At 36.1% G+C, this 16,399-nt stretch overlaps 1 protein-coding gene across 5 annotated transcripts in view; it reads right to left on the bottom strand.

Moving 5' to 3' along the window:
- The window catches only part of sec16a (SEC16 homolog A, endoplasmic reticulum export factor), a 219,458-nt gene that overhangs the window by 103,687 nt on the left and 99,372 nt on the right, over positions 1–16,399 (bottom strand). For all 5 annotated transcript variants that reach the window (XM_039763857.1, XM_039763859.1, XM_039763860.1 and 2 more), the window contains 7 exons: positions 11,426–11,523; positions 11,227–11,308; positions 10,550–10,667; positions 8,226–8,337; positions 3,353–3,458; positions 3,107–3,247; positions 2,889–3,002 (listed from right to left, as the gene is read on the bottom strand). In XM_039763857.1, the coding sequence (XP_039619791.1) occupies positions 2,889–3,002; positions 3,107–3,247; positions 3,353–3,458; positions 8,226–8,337; positions 10,550–10,667; positions 11,227–11,308; positions 11,426–11,523 (771 nt within the window). The remainder of the gene's footprint in view (positions 1–2,888; positions 3,003–3,106; positions 3,248–3,352; positions 3,459–8,225; positions 8,338–10,549; positions 10,668–11,226; positions 11,309–11,425; positions 11,524–16,399) is intronic.

Below are 16,399 nucleotides of genomic sequence, written 5' to 3'. Positions count from 1 at the left end.
ATCGTTCACAAAGTTCTCCCAGCTCATGCCTTATTTGATTATGTGGGAGTGAAGTGCTGGAAGTTTTAGAGTGGAAATAACAGATCATTATTTGGAACACCTGCATTTAATGTGTGTTCCTTTTTTACAGTAACCTGTGTAAACACATTGTTAAAACAGAAACGTTTTCATATTTTGGTAATAAATGTTACAAAATGTAGGCATAGACTATACAATGTGTGAAGCTTGAAGTCCAAAGATCAAATAAACACTTTCACAAAAGGTTCAACAACGCTACAACAGCTTTCGTGGCGTAGTGGTATGGATTTGCTGACTTGTAATCAAGAGTCCCCGGTTCAATTCCAACTGCCTCCTATATTTGCTATTTTCAGTAGTGAGCTGCTCTTATTGTTAATATTATACAGTACACACATACATTTAGTTTGCATCTGTAACAGACTGTGTACATTTATAGTACTGTACTTGTAAAAGTTACCCTTTTTTTTTTTCACTTTTATTCTCTCAGTCACAATCACGATACATACTACCGCCCCCCTAGGGATCTGATGCTGTTAAGTTTTTATTTGAAACTGGGAGTAACTGTAGATGTGAGTGGTGTTCTGAGGCAATGGAACTGGACATTCTCTGATCTGGAGGTATAAAAGCTGATACACAAATGCTGGTGAATCTGCCTTATTCTTATCTCACAGTCACTTTATTTTATTTTATTCAGTTTTATTGAGTGTTCCTGCTCACACAGAATCAGTATGCACCTTATGGTTTATGATGCCAAAAAAAAAAAGACGTACTGTAAGGTATACAGTAATCCCTCCTCGATCGCGGGGGTTGCGTTTCAGACCCCCCCCCGCGATAGGTGAAAATCCACGAAGTACAAACCATATGTTTGTATGGTTATTTTTATATATTTTAAGTCCTTATAAACTCTCCCACACTGTTTATAAATATTCCCTGCAGAGTTATACAGCATAATCCCTTTGTATTCTCTTAGATATTAGGTAAGATTAATTGAAATTAATAGATAGACAGGCCACCAGCAATAAATACGTACAACGCAAGAAAAATAGTATACAGTAAATGTGTGTACAGTGACACTAAACGTACGTACATGTACTAAGTACAGTAAGTAGAAAATTAATTATGGTTACTCACCAACAATGACATGATGACTTGTCCGATAACAATTAGTTTAATTTTACTGCACAACAAAGGAGAGCATTACAGTTCTTCCAAAGTAGCCACTTCAGAATATTGTGTAGCACTGCCGTTGTTCTTCTTCTGGCAGTCTTCAATGCAAATCCCTAAAGCAGATTCCATCCAGACTACTGCCTTATTACATCCACTTATAACTCATTTTGCACCCTGGTTAAAAGGACACTGCGGCCGTAGATTTTATATTCCTTTCCTACTTTTAAATAAAAAGAATCGTAGCCTTCAACAAATCCAAAACGTTTACCTTTTCGGCAATCGTTAACATCTTCCGTTTGCGCTTGGGCACGGCCCCTGAAGCAGTAGCAGATCGTTTTGGAGCCATAATGAAGGGCTTGACTATGCACAAAGATAAACACAAAAGAGCACAACTCTTTACACAGAGAAACACGTTGATGCTGAATGAGCGAGATGAAACTTCCTGGTTAACACGGCATTCAGCAGGCAGGAACTTAACTGCGTGCTCTGATTGGTTAGCTTCTCAGTCATCTGCCAATAGTGTCCCTTGTATGAAATCAACTGGGCAAACCAACTGAGGAAGCATGTACAGGAAGTAAAAAGACACATTGTCCGCAGAACCCGCGAAGCAGCGAAAAATCCACGTTATATATTTAGTTATGCTTTCATATAAAATCCGCGATAGAGTGAAGCCGCGAAAGTCGAAGCGCGATATAGCGAGGGATTACTGTATATGATATTTGGAATTATTCATTTTATGAACTTTTATGAGGTCAGTTCAGCGCTATATACAATCATCAAATTCAAATGTTAACAGTTCACACACATGCAAGGACCGTCCTTCCTATATTTACGACACGTGTACCCGTTGCAATGGGCACACCTCTCTATGCTGTGGTTTCTACTACACACCTGAAAGAGACAATATATGTGACATTTTGAAGAAATCATTTTATGACCTGAATAGTACCAATCAGAAAACATCATCGCACTAATTCAATATTATTTGAAAACGAAAAGCGTTAGTTCGGGTGTGAATTCATGCTGGCGCTGTTACTTGGAGGCAATGGAACTGGACATTTGTATTTCGGACTCAGGAAGGTCTAAAACATCAAGATTCATCAAACTTTCGAAGCTGAATTTTTTTCACGATCCCTATACTATGTATACGAGAAAGTAGAAAAAACATCAGTAACTCAGGATATTTGGCTAAAGGTTCTTTAACCTTAAAGAACCTTTGTGTAAAAGGTATTAAACTGTGAATGCATACAAATATTTAAACAGAATGGTTCCTTTTGAACCTTAAAGAACCATTATTAAAAAAAAAAAAGTACCTTTTTATTTATTTATTTTTTTTTAAGAGAAAACCTACTCATTTACAGTTTTCAGGGCCACACTGTGCAACTGGGTTTTATTTTGTCATGAGAGCCCAGTCACGTAGCATCTTTCAAAAATTATGATTTTTGCAGCATCTTCTGCTGCTGCTTGTCAGCTAATTTTTAAGCTCCTCTAACTTTTCTTGACTACTTCTTTATCAGTTTCTCCAATGCTTCCTGCTAACTTTACTTCAAACACAAAGCTGATTAAGGCCCATTACTTTCCAGAAGGCAATTAATTGTTTAATGTGCAAATCATGAAATAGCAGAACTGACATTTTCATTTAATTTACTTTAGCATGCATTCTTAAACACTAATTAAGCAAAGACTTAACTAAGCTATTTCACCTTTATTTGACCGTCCACCTGTCGAAGATGCACTAACCAGTCTGGTTCAATAAATAACTCTTGTTCGGGTTTTTCTTTCAGCTGAGGATCAAAGAATCTGAGTTTCTCTGAAATCTAAGTGAAGAAAATAATTTCTGATAATTAGTTTATTTAAAAATATTCTTTGTTACACTGAGCCATATATAACCACTTTTTACAACAATAGTGTTTTCACTCGCCTGTATAAGCTGGCTGATGAACACAGGAGAATAATATGAAGGATGCTTTAAAACTGTTCTTGAAATAACTTCACAGTAATGGAAGGCCTGAGAAGAAAGCCCTGCTTCAGCTAACCGGCAAGCATAAATAAATTTAAATACCTATAAAACAAACAAAAAAATAATAATACATAAAAATAAAGGTAACACATAAATAAAAGCAATGCATTTAATGTATTAAAAGTAAATGATAAAACTTAAACTTACTTGAAAGTTTGGCAGCAAGCAGGGTTGAGATCCTAAAGACTGGGCATACTCATAAGCTTCAGTTCGCTGGATGGCCTCATTGCAGGCAAACTTAAAAAATGGCAAACTACATAGGAATAAATACAAGAGAGGCAAAAAATTCAGCCATTACACTTTTCTGAAATAAGATAAACAAGCCGATCTGACAGTTAAAAGACTAAACCCTAAAGAAAATACTGAGAACTCAAATATTTTTATTTGGTGTGAACAGACTGACTCCACATAAGGTACATAAAAATGTCTTTGTAATATTTATTTCGAATGTTTATATATCTGTCCATCAGTCTACGCACACAAAACAACTTGGCTCCCAACAGACCAATTTTGGCATATTTATTCATCAGGAAAATATGCTTGAAAGTTCAATGAAATACCTTGAATAATACCCTGCTTAAAAAATTTTGAAATTTCAAAATCTCCCACTGAAAAGCACTGGTGAATTTCACACTTTCATTGATATTAAAACAGAGAAATTTTCTGTGCAGATTAAATTACAAATTAGTTCACTGTTGCAGATTTGAGAGACATTACTTAAACCTTTCAAATTTTCCTTTTCTGATAGCCACTCCTGACAGGAAAACAAACCCCTAAATAAAAAATAATGAAACTCCAGGAGAGGTATGAGTGCATGCAAGGCAAGTATACACTAGATCATTTCTCCTGCTGCTTGAAGTAAGTTAACAATAAAACCTGTAATAAAAAAGCAAAAATGCACTTATCTAGAAGAAAATGTAAGGAGAATGGAATTATGTAACCATCACACTGTAAGCAACAAATGTACTCAAGAGTTTACAGTAAGGACAAACTCACTGCTGCATTATCTGTAGACCATAATGATTCAATATTTCTCTTAATAGTCTTCACTATCATTTACTGGCAAAGCTCCAGAACTGCTATAATTCAAGGTCGAAAGCAACCTGTTAACAATTTCAAGATGAGACTTAAACAGAAATTTTAACCATACTTCGGTTATATCTTTAAAAAAATGTTTTATTTAAGAAATCTGAACTACAGCGAGAACCTTCACCACAAACAACTAATTACAGGGTATCAATTTAGGTCATTTTCAAATCACTTGAATTGGAATCTGCTGTCTATGAATGCTTTGAGTCACCACACGCTTATCTGGACTAAGTTTCTAAGTACAAAATATTGCAAGTACTGTTAAAAAGCACATACTTAATGTAGGATACTACCACATGTAACCGGATTCTATTATCCTTGTTATTTTTGAATATGACTCACTGTCATAAAAATATTTAATAAAAAAAAATGTGATGATTTACTCTTTGAAATATCTAAACAATAAATGTGTTCAAACTTTCAAATTCATCAACTAAAGATGATGTCACATTATGTATCTTTTTGTTGTCAGATTTGCCGATTGCAGTCGTTGATGTTATTGCTGCAATATGTTAAGATTACATGACTGTAAATTAGTGCTCAGTTGATAAAACTGACGTGGGCTGCAATTTTCCAGCTTATTCATGCACTCCATTTTCTCTGAATGCTACTGTTTTAAGGTTTAACATATGCTTTGAATTCAGTAGCAATCTCATCCTTTATTTCTTGCTTTATAGCTTTTCTAAACATTATGGTAATGGGTCCCCAAGGCTAAGAATTATGGGACTTGAGGAACCATAAGATGTAGTTTTGTTGCTGAAATGAAGCCTGTGAATACAGAGTAACTGGGCTGAGGTTAAAAGAGAGAATATTAGGAAACTGACTTTCACATTAAAAATGGAGTAAAAAGCAAAATCAGGAATTTGTGGAGTTGTCCTGTGAATAGAGAGAAAAGGCAAATAGATATTTTGCCTAGCTGAAAACTGACTGGAACAAAAGAGGCTTGTACGCAGTGGAATCTGAGTGGGGAAAAAATACTGATAGAGATGTGTGCCTACCACTGAAATTAAAATAACATTTTAATGAGTTATAACCTTCTCATTTTGTCCTTTAATTAAAACAGATACTCCGTGTATCATTCAGTCAGCAGCACCATACTAACCCATATCTCAGTTGCTGCAAACTCCACGCAACAGCTGCTGCCCTCAAGGCGCAATCAAAGTGGCATATTAACTTAAATATGCTGTGCCTATTGTTTAAGCAGTGTAAGATCACACTTTAACTGTGTAAAAGATTCTCAGATATTTATGAAACAATATTATCACCATATACTATATTAAATATATACAACAGCAAGTTGGAAAACTACAGTTACAGTGAACTAAAATCTTGCAGTGATAAAACATTTATTAACTCTTTGAGGGCGGAATATTTTTTTGGCAGCTGGCACAAAAGTGTCTTCACGCACGTATAAAGAGGTTTCATGTGTAATAATGAAGTTTACTGATATTCTGAGGAGTGAAGAGAACAAGACTAAATAAAATCATGATGTAAATGTACTGCAAGCCAATAATGCTTTCAATTTTATCTGTTATGTAGTTAATTTTGCTAGTTATCCATTTTTGCCAACAGGAGAAAGCTGGGATAAAATGAGTGGTAAACAGAATAATATCATTAGGTAAATGCAATATGAAGTGAACAAAAAAAGAAAGAAAAAAAAAAAACACTGCATCTAAAAAGTTATCACTTATAATTGTGCTTTGGAATACAGTACCCCTCTCTGTGTTGTGGCCCCATAATAACTATGCTGAAACAGATAGAGTGCCTTGTAGATGGAAGAGTGGTGTTATCCCTGTCCATTTCAAAGTTAGTGTTTGATTGCAGATGCCACAGAGAGTACCTGCTCTTACGAGACTTGCTCACTAACCAAAACTACTGTTTTAAAATTACTTTTTTTTTAAAAAAAAAAAAAGGTTTTATATGACTACTGTTATACTGGAACTCTGGTAAGATTCTGGAAAGAGGTCTTCAGGTACTGTAAATGAAAGTATGTTCACCCACAAGAGGTCCAAAATATAATCCTTCCTTTAAATTTGGTTTCGGATAAAAACACTGAGCATTATGTGTACTGGAAGCTAATCTTGCTACCACTCTGAGAAACCAAAGGTTATGTCAACATGTCATTTGTCAATTAAATAAATGTATAGTCATCTTTTTTGATATAAATGGTGTCTGTCCTTTGACAGTGAAAAGTAAAGGGGTATATATACACTAAACAGCAACAACAATTCAATTGCAGCCTTTGTGAATAATATGACAAACAGTGGGATCATCAAATAGATTTGACCCTGTGTCAGAATCTAGCAGAGCAAAAACACTCCGGGCTGGGCACCAGACAGATGAGTGCCACATATTACCCTCCACACAAATCTAGAAAAACCTCCCACTTTTACAGGCGAATTTACTGAATCACAGACATCGCTACATACCTTCATATTATTACAGGAGACCACACAAGTGGCAGCAATTGATAATTTTATAAAGATAATTCATGACTATTCACTCAAAGTTGATTTAATATTCCTGCATATCAATTAAAAGGCCTGATCATAAAATTGATTTGAGTAAATGTCTAAACAGTAACAGTTACTAGCACCTTCCTAAGTCATTCTCCTACTGCGATATCCTAGACAGTGTCAAATTGTATTTCACTTTGTTTTATCATGGCTATTTCTAAAACACTTAGAAATGATCTGAAGAAAGCTGACCACAAATGAAGCCTTAACTAGAAACATTTTTAAGTAACTAACAAGTCTGTGTGCCGCCTGAAACTACACATCACCATTTATCAGATTGTATGGTTGCTACTATTCAAATGTACTTTGCATGTTGTTATTATTTTTTAATATTATCTATAATACATTATTTTATGTGTAACTGTACTGATACTGTACTAATATCTTGGAGTTTGCTAAAAGACACCTGAAGGACTCCGAGATGGTGAGAAATAAGATTCTCTGGTCTGATGAGACCAAGATAGAACTTTTTGGCCTTAATTCTAAGCGGTATGTGTGGAGACAACCAGGCACTGCTCATCACTTGTCCAATACAGTCCCCACAGTGAAGCATGGCGGTGACAGCATCATGCTGTGGGGGTGTTTTTCAGCTGCAGGGACAGGATGACTGGTTGCAATTGAGGGAAAGATGAATGCGGCCAAGTACAGGGATATCCTGGGCAAAAACCTTCTCCAGAGTGCTAAGGACCTCAGACTGGGCCGAAGGTTTACCTTCCAACAAGACAATGACCCTAAGCACACAGCTAAAATAATGAAGGAGTGGCTTCACAACAACTCTGTGACTGTTCTTGAATGGCCAGGCCAGAGCCCTGACTTAAATCCAATTGAGCATCTCTGGAGAGACCTAAAAATGGCTGTCCACCAACGTTTACCATCCAACCTGACAGAACTGGAGAAGATCTGCAAAGAGGAATGGCAGAGGATCCCCAAATCCAGGTGTGAAAAACTTGTTGCATCTTTCCCAAGAAGACTCATGGCTGTATTAGCTCAAAAGGGTGCTTCTACTAAATACTGAGCAAAGGGTCTGAATACTTAGGACCATGTGATATTTCAGTTTTTCTTTTTTAATAAATCTGCAAAATTTCAAAAATTCTTTTTTTTGTCTGTCAATATGGGGTGCTGTGTGTACATTAATGAGGGAAAAAATTAATTTAAATGATTTTAGCAAATGGCTGCAATATAACAAAGGGTGAAAAATTGAAGGGGGTCTGAATACTTTCCATACCCACTGTATATCAGCAACCCAACTGGAACTTGCAAAAAAGAAACTAAAGTAAAACATAAAAATTCCACAGAGACTAAAAAGGTGGTGGATGAACTGCAAACCAGAAATACTATGTGTAACAAAAATTTGATCCTAAAAAACTTGTATACTTTTATCAAATTATGTACATTAAGCATTTGATCCTTCATACCTGTGATTCGCTCCAATTAAAACAAGTTTTGTTGATTTTTTGGTGTAAACACCCAGTCCAACTTGAGCCATCATGTAGCAGAAATGGGCAGCATCTATGAGTCCCTTTGAAGCTGAAAAGAGTTTATTAAGATTAGAAATATTTTTAAAAGCAGATTATTTAACAAAAACAAGTTTAAATTCTGAAGATATGCTCATACATTCAGGACAATAATTTCCTGGAGCAAGGATTGTGACCATAATGAAGTGGGGGCACTTGTGTGCATCAATGACTTTTTGAGTGAGGATGATTAATGATAGAGAATTTTGTTTTCCTGGTGAGGTCACCAATGACAAACTGGTCACTGGGTTGGGACTACATAAACAAAGATCTAACATTAACACTCTCCTGATGGCTCTTTCCAGATTATTAGGGCTAACCTGAAATAGGCATACCACAATATATTCCTGGAGCAAGATATAGTGATAGTGTTTGACCCAAATAGCCTAGTCAACTCAGTCTAGCCATATAAAGCAGCTGTATGGGGTCATCACTTGAGGGTGCCTTAGTCTTGTAACGGGTATACGCAAACTTGGTATCAGAAAATGACCCTTGGCACATGCAACATAACTTCACTGGCCAAAAGGTAACCAAAGAGCAAGCAGGAGGTAGAATAATATTTTCATATAGTCAAACTCATTTCTACGTACCGTACTGAATTTGTACCAGTGAATGTAAAGGTCCCCTCAGTGTAACTTTTGAATTTCAACAAGGAAAACGTCTGAATGTCTGAACTAAGGTTGAGTTGCGAACTGTTTTATGGCCTCTGTGCTTGTTTGTATTGACCATGATTAGCAACTATTTTGAAAAGGGTCATGCAAAAGATAAAAGATCAAGTCTTGTCAAATGATGCAAGGCACTTTTTTGTGGACACTGGGTAAACAGAGGTGCTGTTATGTCACTCTGTTCACTACTTGATAATTAACTGGAGCTGATGGGTTGGAGTGACTGCTAAACATACCTGGTAGATGTGTGTCTGTTGAGAACGAGTTCAGTTCTTGGATTCTGACTTGCTATTCCAGGATGCTCTGCTGACATACACAATGTGTACTGTGTGCTGATGTCATCCCTGCTTCTGGACTGCACTGAATAGTGCTGTGTTTAAACTTGATTAAAATACAGTAGTTGCTCCAAAACTTCATTTTTGGTTGCCACAAAAAAAAAACTTTTTTTTTTTTTTTTTTTAAATATAAAGGTTTTTGCTGTTTTTTCAACTACTCAGGAGCAAGAGGAAGTGCTATTGTGTTTGGAGTGTTTGTATCTTGGCAGTGCACAAGGGCAATAGACTTCAACGGTATGTAAATAATTGGCCAGAAGTGAGTGGGCTTCAGAGTAAAGAAGGAAGTAAAATGTTACTATTTTACTCAGGGACTTTGCCCACAAACTAGCAAGCATTACTACTAGGAGGATGGGTAAAACAGTACTGTACATTAAAAAAGGAGGACTTGAACAGTTACAGTATTTATATTTTTGTTGGGATATAAAAAAGGAAGCAGTGAATGCAGTGTATCATTAGGAAACAAACAGAGTTAAGGAAAAGTCTGGTAAGAGATAAAAACACTTTTACCAGGCAGCTTAAAATGAGCCAATAGCTGAGGGAAGGAAACACTTAGTAGTGAGACCACCTTAAACAGGTAATACAAGGGCTCATGGAGAGGGATGACAAGTATTAACAAGATCCTACAGTCTGTTTAAATATGAATTAATTACTAGTTTATTTCCAAAGGGCTTAAGTGTCAACCAAACAAATTTTAATCAAGAGGCAACTAAAAAGAAAGTCCCGCATGATGCTGGAATTTTTGGAAGACTGCTGTGACAAAGTCTGCTTCCAAGATCTTAAAACTGTGGGAAATGCCAGCTTATCCAACACCTTCTGCTTAGGGTTGCTTGAGAAGGAGATGGTTAGCCTGCATTTTTGTTATAAATGGGCCAGAGTCGGGTGTCACTGCAAGGCAAGAGGTGCACATTGCTTATGTGGTTTCATCTCCAGAGTCTGAGGGTTCCAATCATTTTAAGGACCCTCTATAATTGGACGCTGGTTCTGATAACTCTGAGGTGACAGGTATGGATGAGAAGCCCCAATGGGTCACCACAAAACCTGTCTCCAAAAAGAGTAAAGCAGTGATAGTGAGGGGCTCAGTCATTAGGGTGATTGATACACAAGTGTGCTCCAGAGACAGAGAGTTTTGTACAGATAGAGATGGAAGGAACGAAGGGAGTAATTATTCCATAATCACCCTGCCCATTCCCAACAATTCAGAAGTTATTTTTAATTACTGACTCACCAAGCGTGTCTCCCATAGTAATAATTGTCCGGGAATCAAGGTCTACGGTATTGGTGAGATTGGACAATACCATTGCTAGATGAGGCCTCCAGTCCCCCCACTTTTCATCTCCACAACACTATAAAAAGGATTCATTTAAATAATATATATTTAGTTGTCACCATTACCTATTTCTTAGTAAGAAAATAAAACATTAACACATTAAATACACAGTACACCTCAAGAATCCTGTTACAGCTGTTTGAACTTTGTTTATAAAGCTAACTGGTTCAAGAAATGGAAGGCAATAAACTTGATAATTGGCAAAAAGCAAAAGCACAATTTTTGATATGTAATGATTCATAACGAACACTTGTCTGAACTCAAATTTTTCTGACCTCAAAGAACTTTTCACATTAATACAGAATATGCACACATATTTAATAAAATTTTAGAGCCAGATTTAGAAATAATATAAAAATTAAGAAATAACTAGGTCACATACTAATATTATTGATAATTTAAAATTAATGTGACTAAGCATGAAATACCTAAAACCCCAACTGTCTGTCCATATGTCACCCTTTCTTTTGTTATGGCTACTGCAGTAATCCATTAAAAATTACACAGAGACAAAGGGTAAAGTAATTAAAAAACCATATACACCGTTATTAAAAAAGAGCAATCGGAGTACTAACTGTTGCCGCTGCAGGCATCCTCCCGGACATCAACTGATATACTGTCTGCAAAGGATCATTAATGGGGAGGCTGTTAGCAAATCTACAAAGAAAAAAGGGGCACAGAGTATATCAGAAGAAGTGTAAAGTATCTCAGCAAATACAAAATAAAATTCTAAGGATAATCAAATCTACTGTCATTACCCGAAAGATCTATTACCTCGTCATAACCCTTGCGTGAGTCCTGCTGTCCATTTTGCTAGCTAATAAAAGGGCATGTCCCCAAAGTCCATGTTTCATGGCAGATTCCAATGCATCCTTTAAAGTTAAAACAAAAAATAAACTCAGACTAATTAGCATGATAAGACGACAAAAATAAAAATAAAAGAATTGAACCAGGCTTAAAATACAGGTCATTTAAAAATTCCTTAATCTTCATTACTGTAAAGACAAGACAACAAGCTATGATGGATGCACCCTATATTATAGCTATAGAAACATCACTGCTGTTAAAAAGAGAGATTACTTGTGAGTATGTACAGTAGTCTCCTTATCATTATGTTTACCCATGGAAAATTGAGTCAAAAAAACTGAATTTTTATATAACATGAAAAAATGTTATTTTGTGTAATAGAAACATGGAAATAAAAAAAACATCAACATAAATACAGCAGAAAAGGTATGCAGATTCAGTATACATCCTTTGTGTGAAATATCTTAAAACAGTCACCACTGCACGGCCCGGAGAGTAGAAGCATGTTTCTTTGCGCAGTTTCTTGCCTGACTCATCACACTTTGAGAAACAAACAATCACCAGGGAGTTTTATTGTCAATGTCAACATCTCACATCATCTACACTACCTCTCGATTCAAGCAGTGGCTCTTTTACAGTTTGTACTGAAACAGACCACAGGACTTTTCACTTGGATGTCACTGTACTATTGGTTCAAAGTGTCGCTCCACTTATGAATATTGATGAGTTACCATAGACTTACCATAAAGTCACAGAACGTATAGAAATATTCATGATTTTTTGCAGTATGGTGTTATTTTATCCAAAAAATGCAGCAGAATAATGTCCCAAGAGTTATTTAGGCTTAAAACTGTAAAGGAGATCAGTATATGTCACTCTGATTCTGACTTGAAGCTTAACCATAACAACATAGAATTCTGAGCACAAGTCATGGAGTTAATAAAAAGAACAATTCAGGACAGATAGGGCCACTGATGGTTTTGATTTCATCAAGGAAATTGATAACTTAATCAGTTTAAATTATAGCATACAGAAGATGACAATAAAAAAACTAAGGAACCATCAAAAGACAAAACAGCCTAGTATACATGCACTTAGTACATAAAAAAAATATTTTTGAGATGTATGAAATGTTATGTTTCAGTATTCTAAATTTTATTATTATTATTTATTTAATTGTGTGAACACTATAAATTGTGTAGAACAATGAAGGATATACTTTCCATGATTACAGATCATTTTACATATTATGCAAGCAGGGTTGATAAACATTCTTCTGCATATAGTTTTGTATACGAAACAGAAATAAGATCAAGATAAAAAAGGAATCACATCTGTAAATACGCAAAAAAGAGAGCAAAATATCCTCCAAAACCAGTAAACTAAAACAATTAGTCTTCTGGGAAATTTCATTAATTTAAATGTCTTGCATTCAATGAAAAAAGTGATTACAGTGATCCCTCGCTATATTGCGCTTCGACTTTCGCGGCTTCACTCTATCGCGGATTTTAAATGTAAGCATATCTAAATATATATCACAGATTTTTCACTGATTTACAGATTTCTGCAGACAATGGATCGTATAATTTATGGTACATGCTTCCTCAGTTTGTTTGCCCAGTTGATTTCATACAAGGGACGCTATTGGCGGATGGCTTAAAAGCTACCCAATCAGAGCATGTATTACGTATTAAATAAAACTCCTCAATGATATACGATATGCTTCCCGTGCGGTGCTTGATTGTTTGCTTTTCTCTGTCTCTCTCACTCTCTCTGCCTGACGGAGGGGGTGTGAGCAGAGGGGCTGTCTGCACAGAGGCTGTTTGCCTTGAGGATACGGACGCTCCTCTACAAAATGCCGCTTTATCGCGGTGCTTCGGCATACTTAAAAGCCCAAAAGAACGTATTGATTTTTTGATTGTTTGCTTTTTTCTCTCTCTCTCTGACATTCTCTGCTCCTGACACGCATTCTTTGAAGAGGAAGATATGTTTGCATTCTTTTAATTGTGACAAAGAACTGTCATCTCTGTCTTGTCATGGAGCACAGTTTAAACTTTTGACTAAAGGGTGTTATTTCATGTCTAGAGGGCTATATATATATACTATTATATATCTACTTCGCAGATTTTCACCTATCGCAGGGGGGTTCTGGAATACAACCCCCGCGATCGAGGAGGGATTACTATATATACAATCCTTATTTCAGTATTTTTGAAGTGTGCGTTTAACACTAGAATTACCAAAGCTTAAGAAAAAAACGTGTAAATCCGGCCCACCTTAAATCCACTCGCACCTCTCCATTCTGCATCTTTTGTCTTGTAAATGTATCGATAAGCAAAAGCAGCAAGTAGCCTGCTATGCCATCACCCAAACCGCTGAAAGTGCAAAAACCTCTCCCAACTCAAGCCTTGTTTATCAGGGAGTGAAGAAGTATCTAGAGGCATATAGGCTAAAAAAAAAAAAAAGTTATTTGGAACACATGCATTTCACGTGTGTTCCGTGACTACAAAGATCTATGTAAGTCTAGGATGACAGGAAACGCAAGAAATGTTGAACACATGCCTAAAGGACAAACTTTTTCCATGCTTTAGTACTAACGACAAAATGTAGACGTGAAGTGTATAATGTGTGAAAACTGGAGTCCAAATATCAAATAAGCACTTTCACAAAGGGTATAAATATAACAGAACAAGTGCGTTTTATTCAAGACTATAACCGAATAGTTATAGTGTTAAGGATGCTTCTGCTACACGAGCAGTGTACTGTTCTACTAGTATACTTGAGTGCATACTTTAAATAAATCTGGAGGATTCCACCAGGTGCCATTGGGAGGCATCATCATGGTGAGAAAACAACATCTTGTGAGCTGAGGAACAAAGATATTAAAATTAAAAATTCTTTGCATTCTGATGCTGTTGCAAAAGTGCAAAAAGAAAAAAAAGATGGCAACAATGACACAAATGGTGTGCAAGCCTTTTAAATACATCACTTCATTATAATAGGGAATACACTTTTCTTCATCCATTTCTCACATAGGCAATAAAAGCATATTCGCATGTCAGCATTTAAGTTTGATGATTTGCTTCACAGCAATCTGCAAACACAGACTGATCCTTTTGGGGCTGCATTGCGGCTTGCTGTCACATGTTGATAAAAACAACGATGCTGACATCATGTACCAAAACTTGACAACAAATGGCACACAAGTTTTTGTTGGTTCTCCAACTCGTGCATGCATCGCATTACTAGCCAACGACGTTCTCAGAGCATTTGTCAAAAAATCGCTGGAAACATGTGGCAGCCATGATGCATGCACATAAGCTTTCTGAGTATGAATTATAAACCAGCACTAAAAGTGCTTGCTGATCTTTCACATTCAAAAGAGGTGACAACCAAAGTGAAGGCAATCTTAAGAAATTGGTAGATGTTTGAGTATACAAAATTAGACTTTTGCAACTGTTTGAAATGGAGACAGTGCATCCAGCATTTTGTAAACTTGTGAGGAGTAGACTTGCATTAATGGAAAAAATTAACATAATGTCACATTGGATTCATATACAATATTGTGCTATTACATCAGTAATTAATTAAAAACAAACAATTACAGAAAAGCACATTTTCTTTTTGGAACAATGTCTGAACATGTGTTTTTCTTTAATGAAAAAGATTTTTTTTTTTTTTAGTGATAGTTTCTTAAAAACGGGCAATGAAAATCACTGAATGAAGGAAACTACACAAAGTGTTTGGCAACTGATTTATATGCAATGTTTACAGCTGAGCTATATGGCAAGACTGAATCACTCCTTTCTTGAGTAACTTAGCAAATAAGTGTTAATGTGCTTCTCAATGCATAATATTGATTGAATATAGACAGCTGCCTGCACTGTGTACTGCAGTAGACTTTGCATGTACAGACAGAGTGGAGGCAGTTTCCCAGCTGACAATAAACTCCCTTTATGCATCCAATTAACTCCAAAGCTTTCTAGGAAACACTGTTCAGGGACTGGGCACCCAGAAGTGTGGGTGATTTAAATGGGACCACACAATTATCAGGTGGTTTGGTATTTCCAGCATCAGGAGGGAGGAAAAAGGAGCCTGTATGAGAAATTTGCCTGGGAAAATGAAAGACCTAAAGTACATGTAAGTTTAAGACAGAACTGTGCAGCTGTTGGAAGGTTAGAAGAGATTAGAGTCAGGAGACTGGAAAATGTATGCTTGGGAAAAGGGACTGTGTCAGGTTGGCCTCAAGTTAACAGGCCATGCAACAAAACATGAACAGCTATCACCACCACTGTATATTAACAAGACGATAGTAAATTCTCCCAGGTGTGTAGTTGCTTGTTTGTTGTTCTGTCACCATTCCCTTTGACCTCTAACACCAGGGAAGTTTGCAAAAGCACGAGTCTGTGTTCATTAATTTTTCTGTGTTGTGTAAAACAATAAACACAGTATGTTAATTTATTTAAAGAATCATAGTGCATGGTGTCTTTGTGCCTATCCAACCTTTGGCTCTTGTTACTGTATTAACATAATGTTCCTGGTAAATGGAAGTGACAACCAAAAGGTAAAAAAGTAGCTGGAGGAAGACATAGTTTTACTATCAAATACAGAGTACAGGTACAGAGTACCACTTCTTGTATAGTCTGTAATAAACAGAGTCCTTTTTCAAACATCTTGGTACAGTCTGGCTAAGACTGGGCGCAGCTTGTGTCTCGTGAAAGAAATAATTTGACTAGTTCCACTATTCATCCAGCACCAGTGAAACCCCTGAGCAATACTGCAACAACTAGAAGCCTGAAGAGAAAAATAGTTTCTGTATGTGTTTAATACCTAAGTGCAGTTTTGCTATGTTTTTAAAATGTTTTACTGAGGAAAATATCAGTAAAATATGTTAAAGCACTTAGAGTTAATTAATAAAAATTCACCTCTAAATATAAATTA

The sequence above is a fragment of the Polypterus senegalus genome, chromosome 9, assembly GCF_016835505.1.
Source record: "Polypterus senegalus isolate Bchr_013 chromosome 9, ASM1683550v1, whole genome shotgun sequence".
Taxonomy (NCBI): Eukaryota; Metazoa; Chordata; class Cladistia; order Polypteriformes; family Polypteridae; genus Polypterus; species Polypterus senegalus.
The sequence above is the reverse complement of the archived record's forward strand: the minus strand, read 5'-3'. Positions and strand labels throughout refer to the sequence as shown.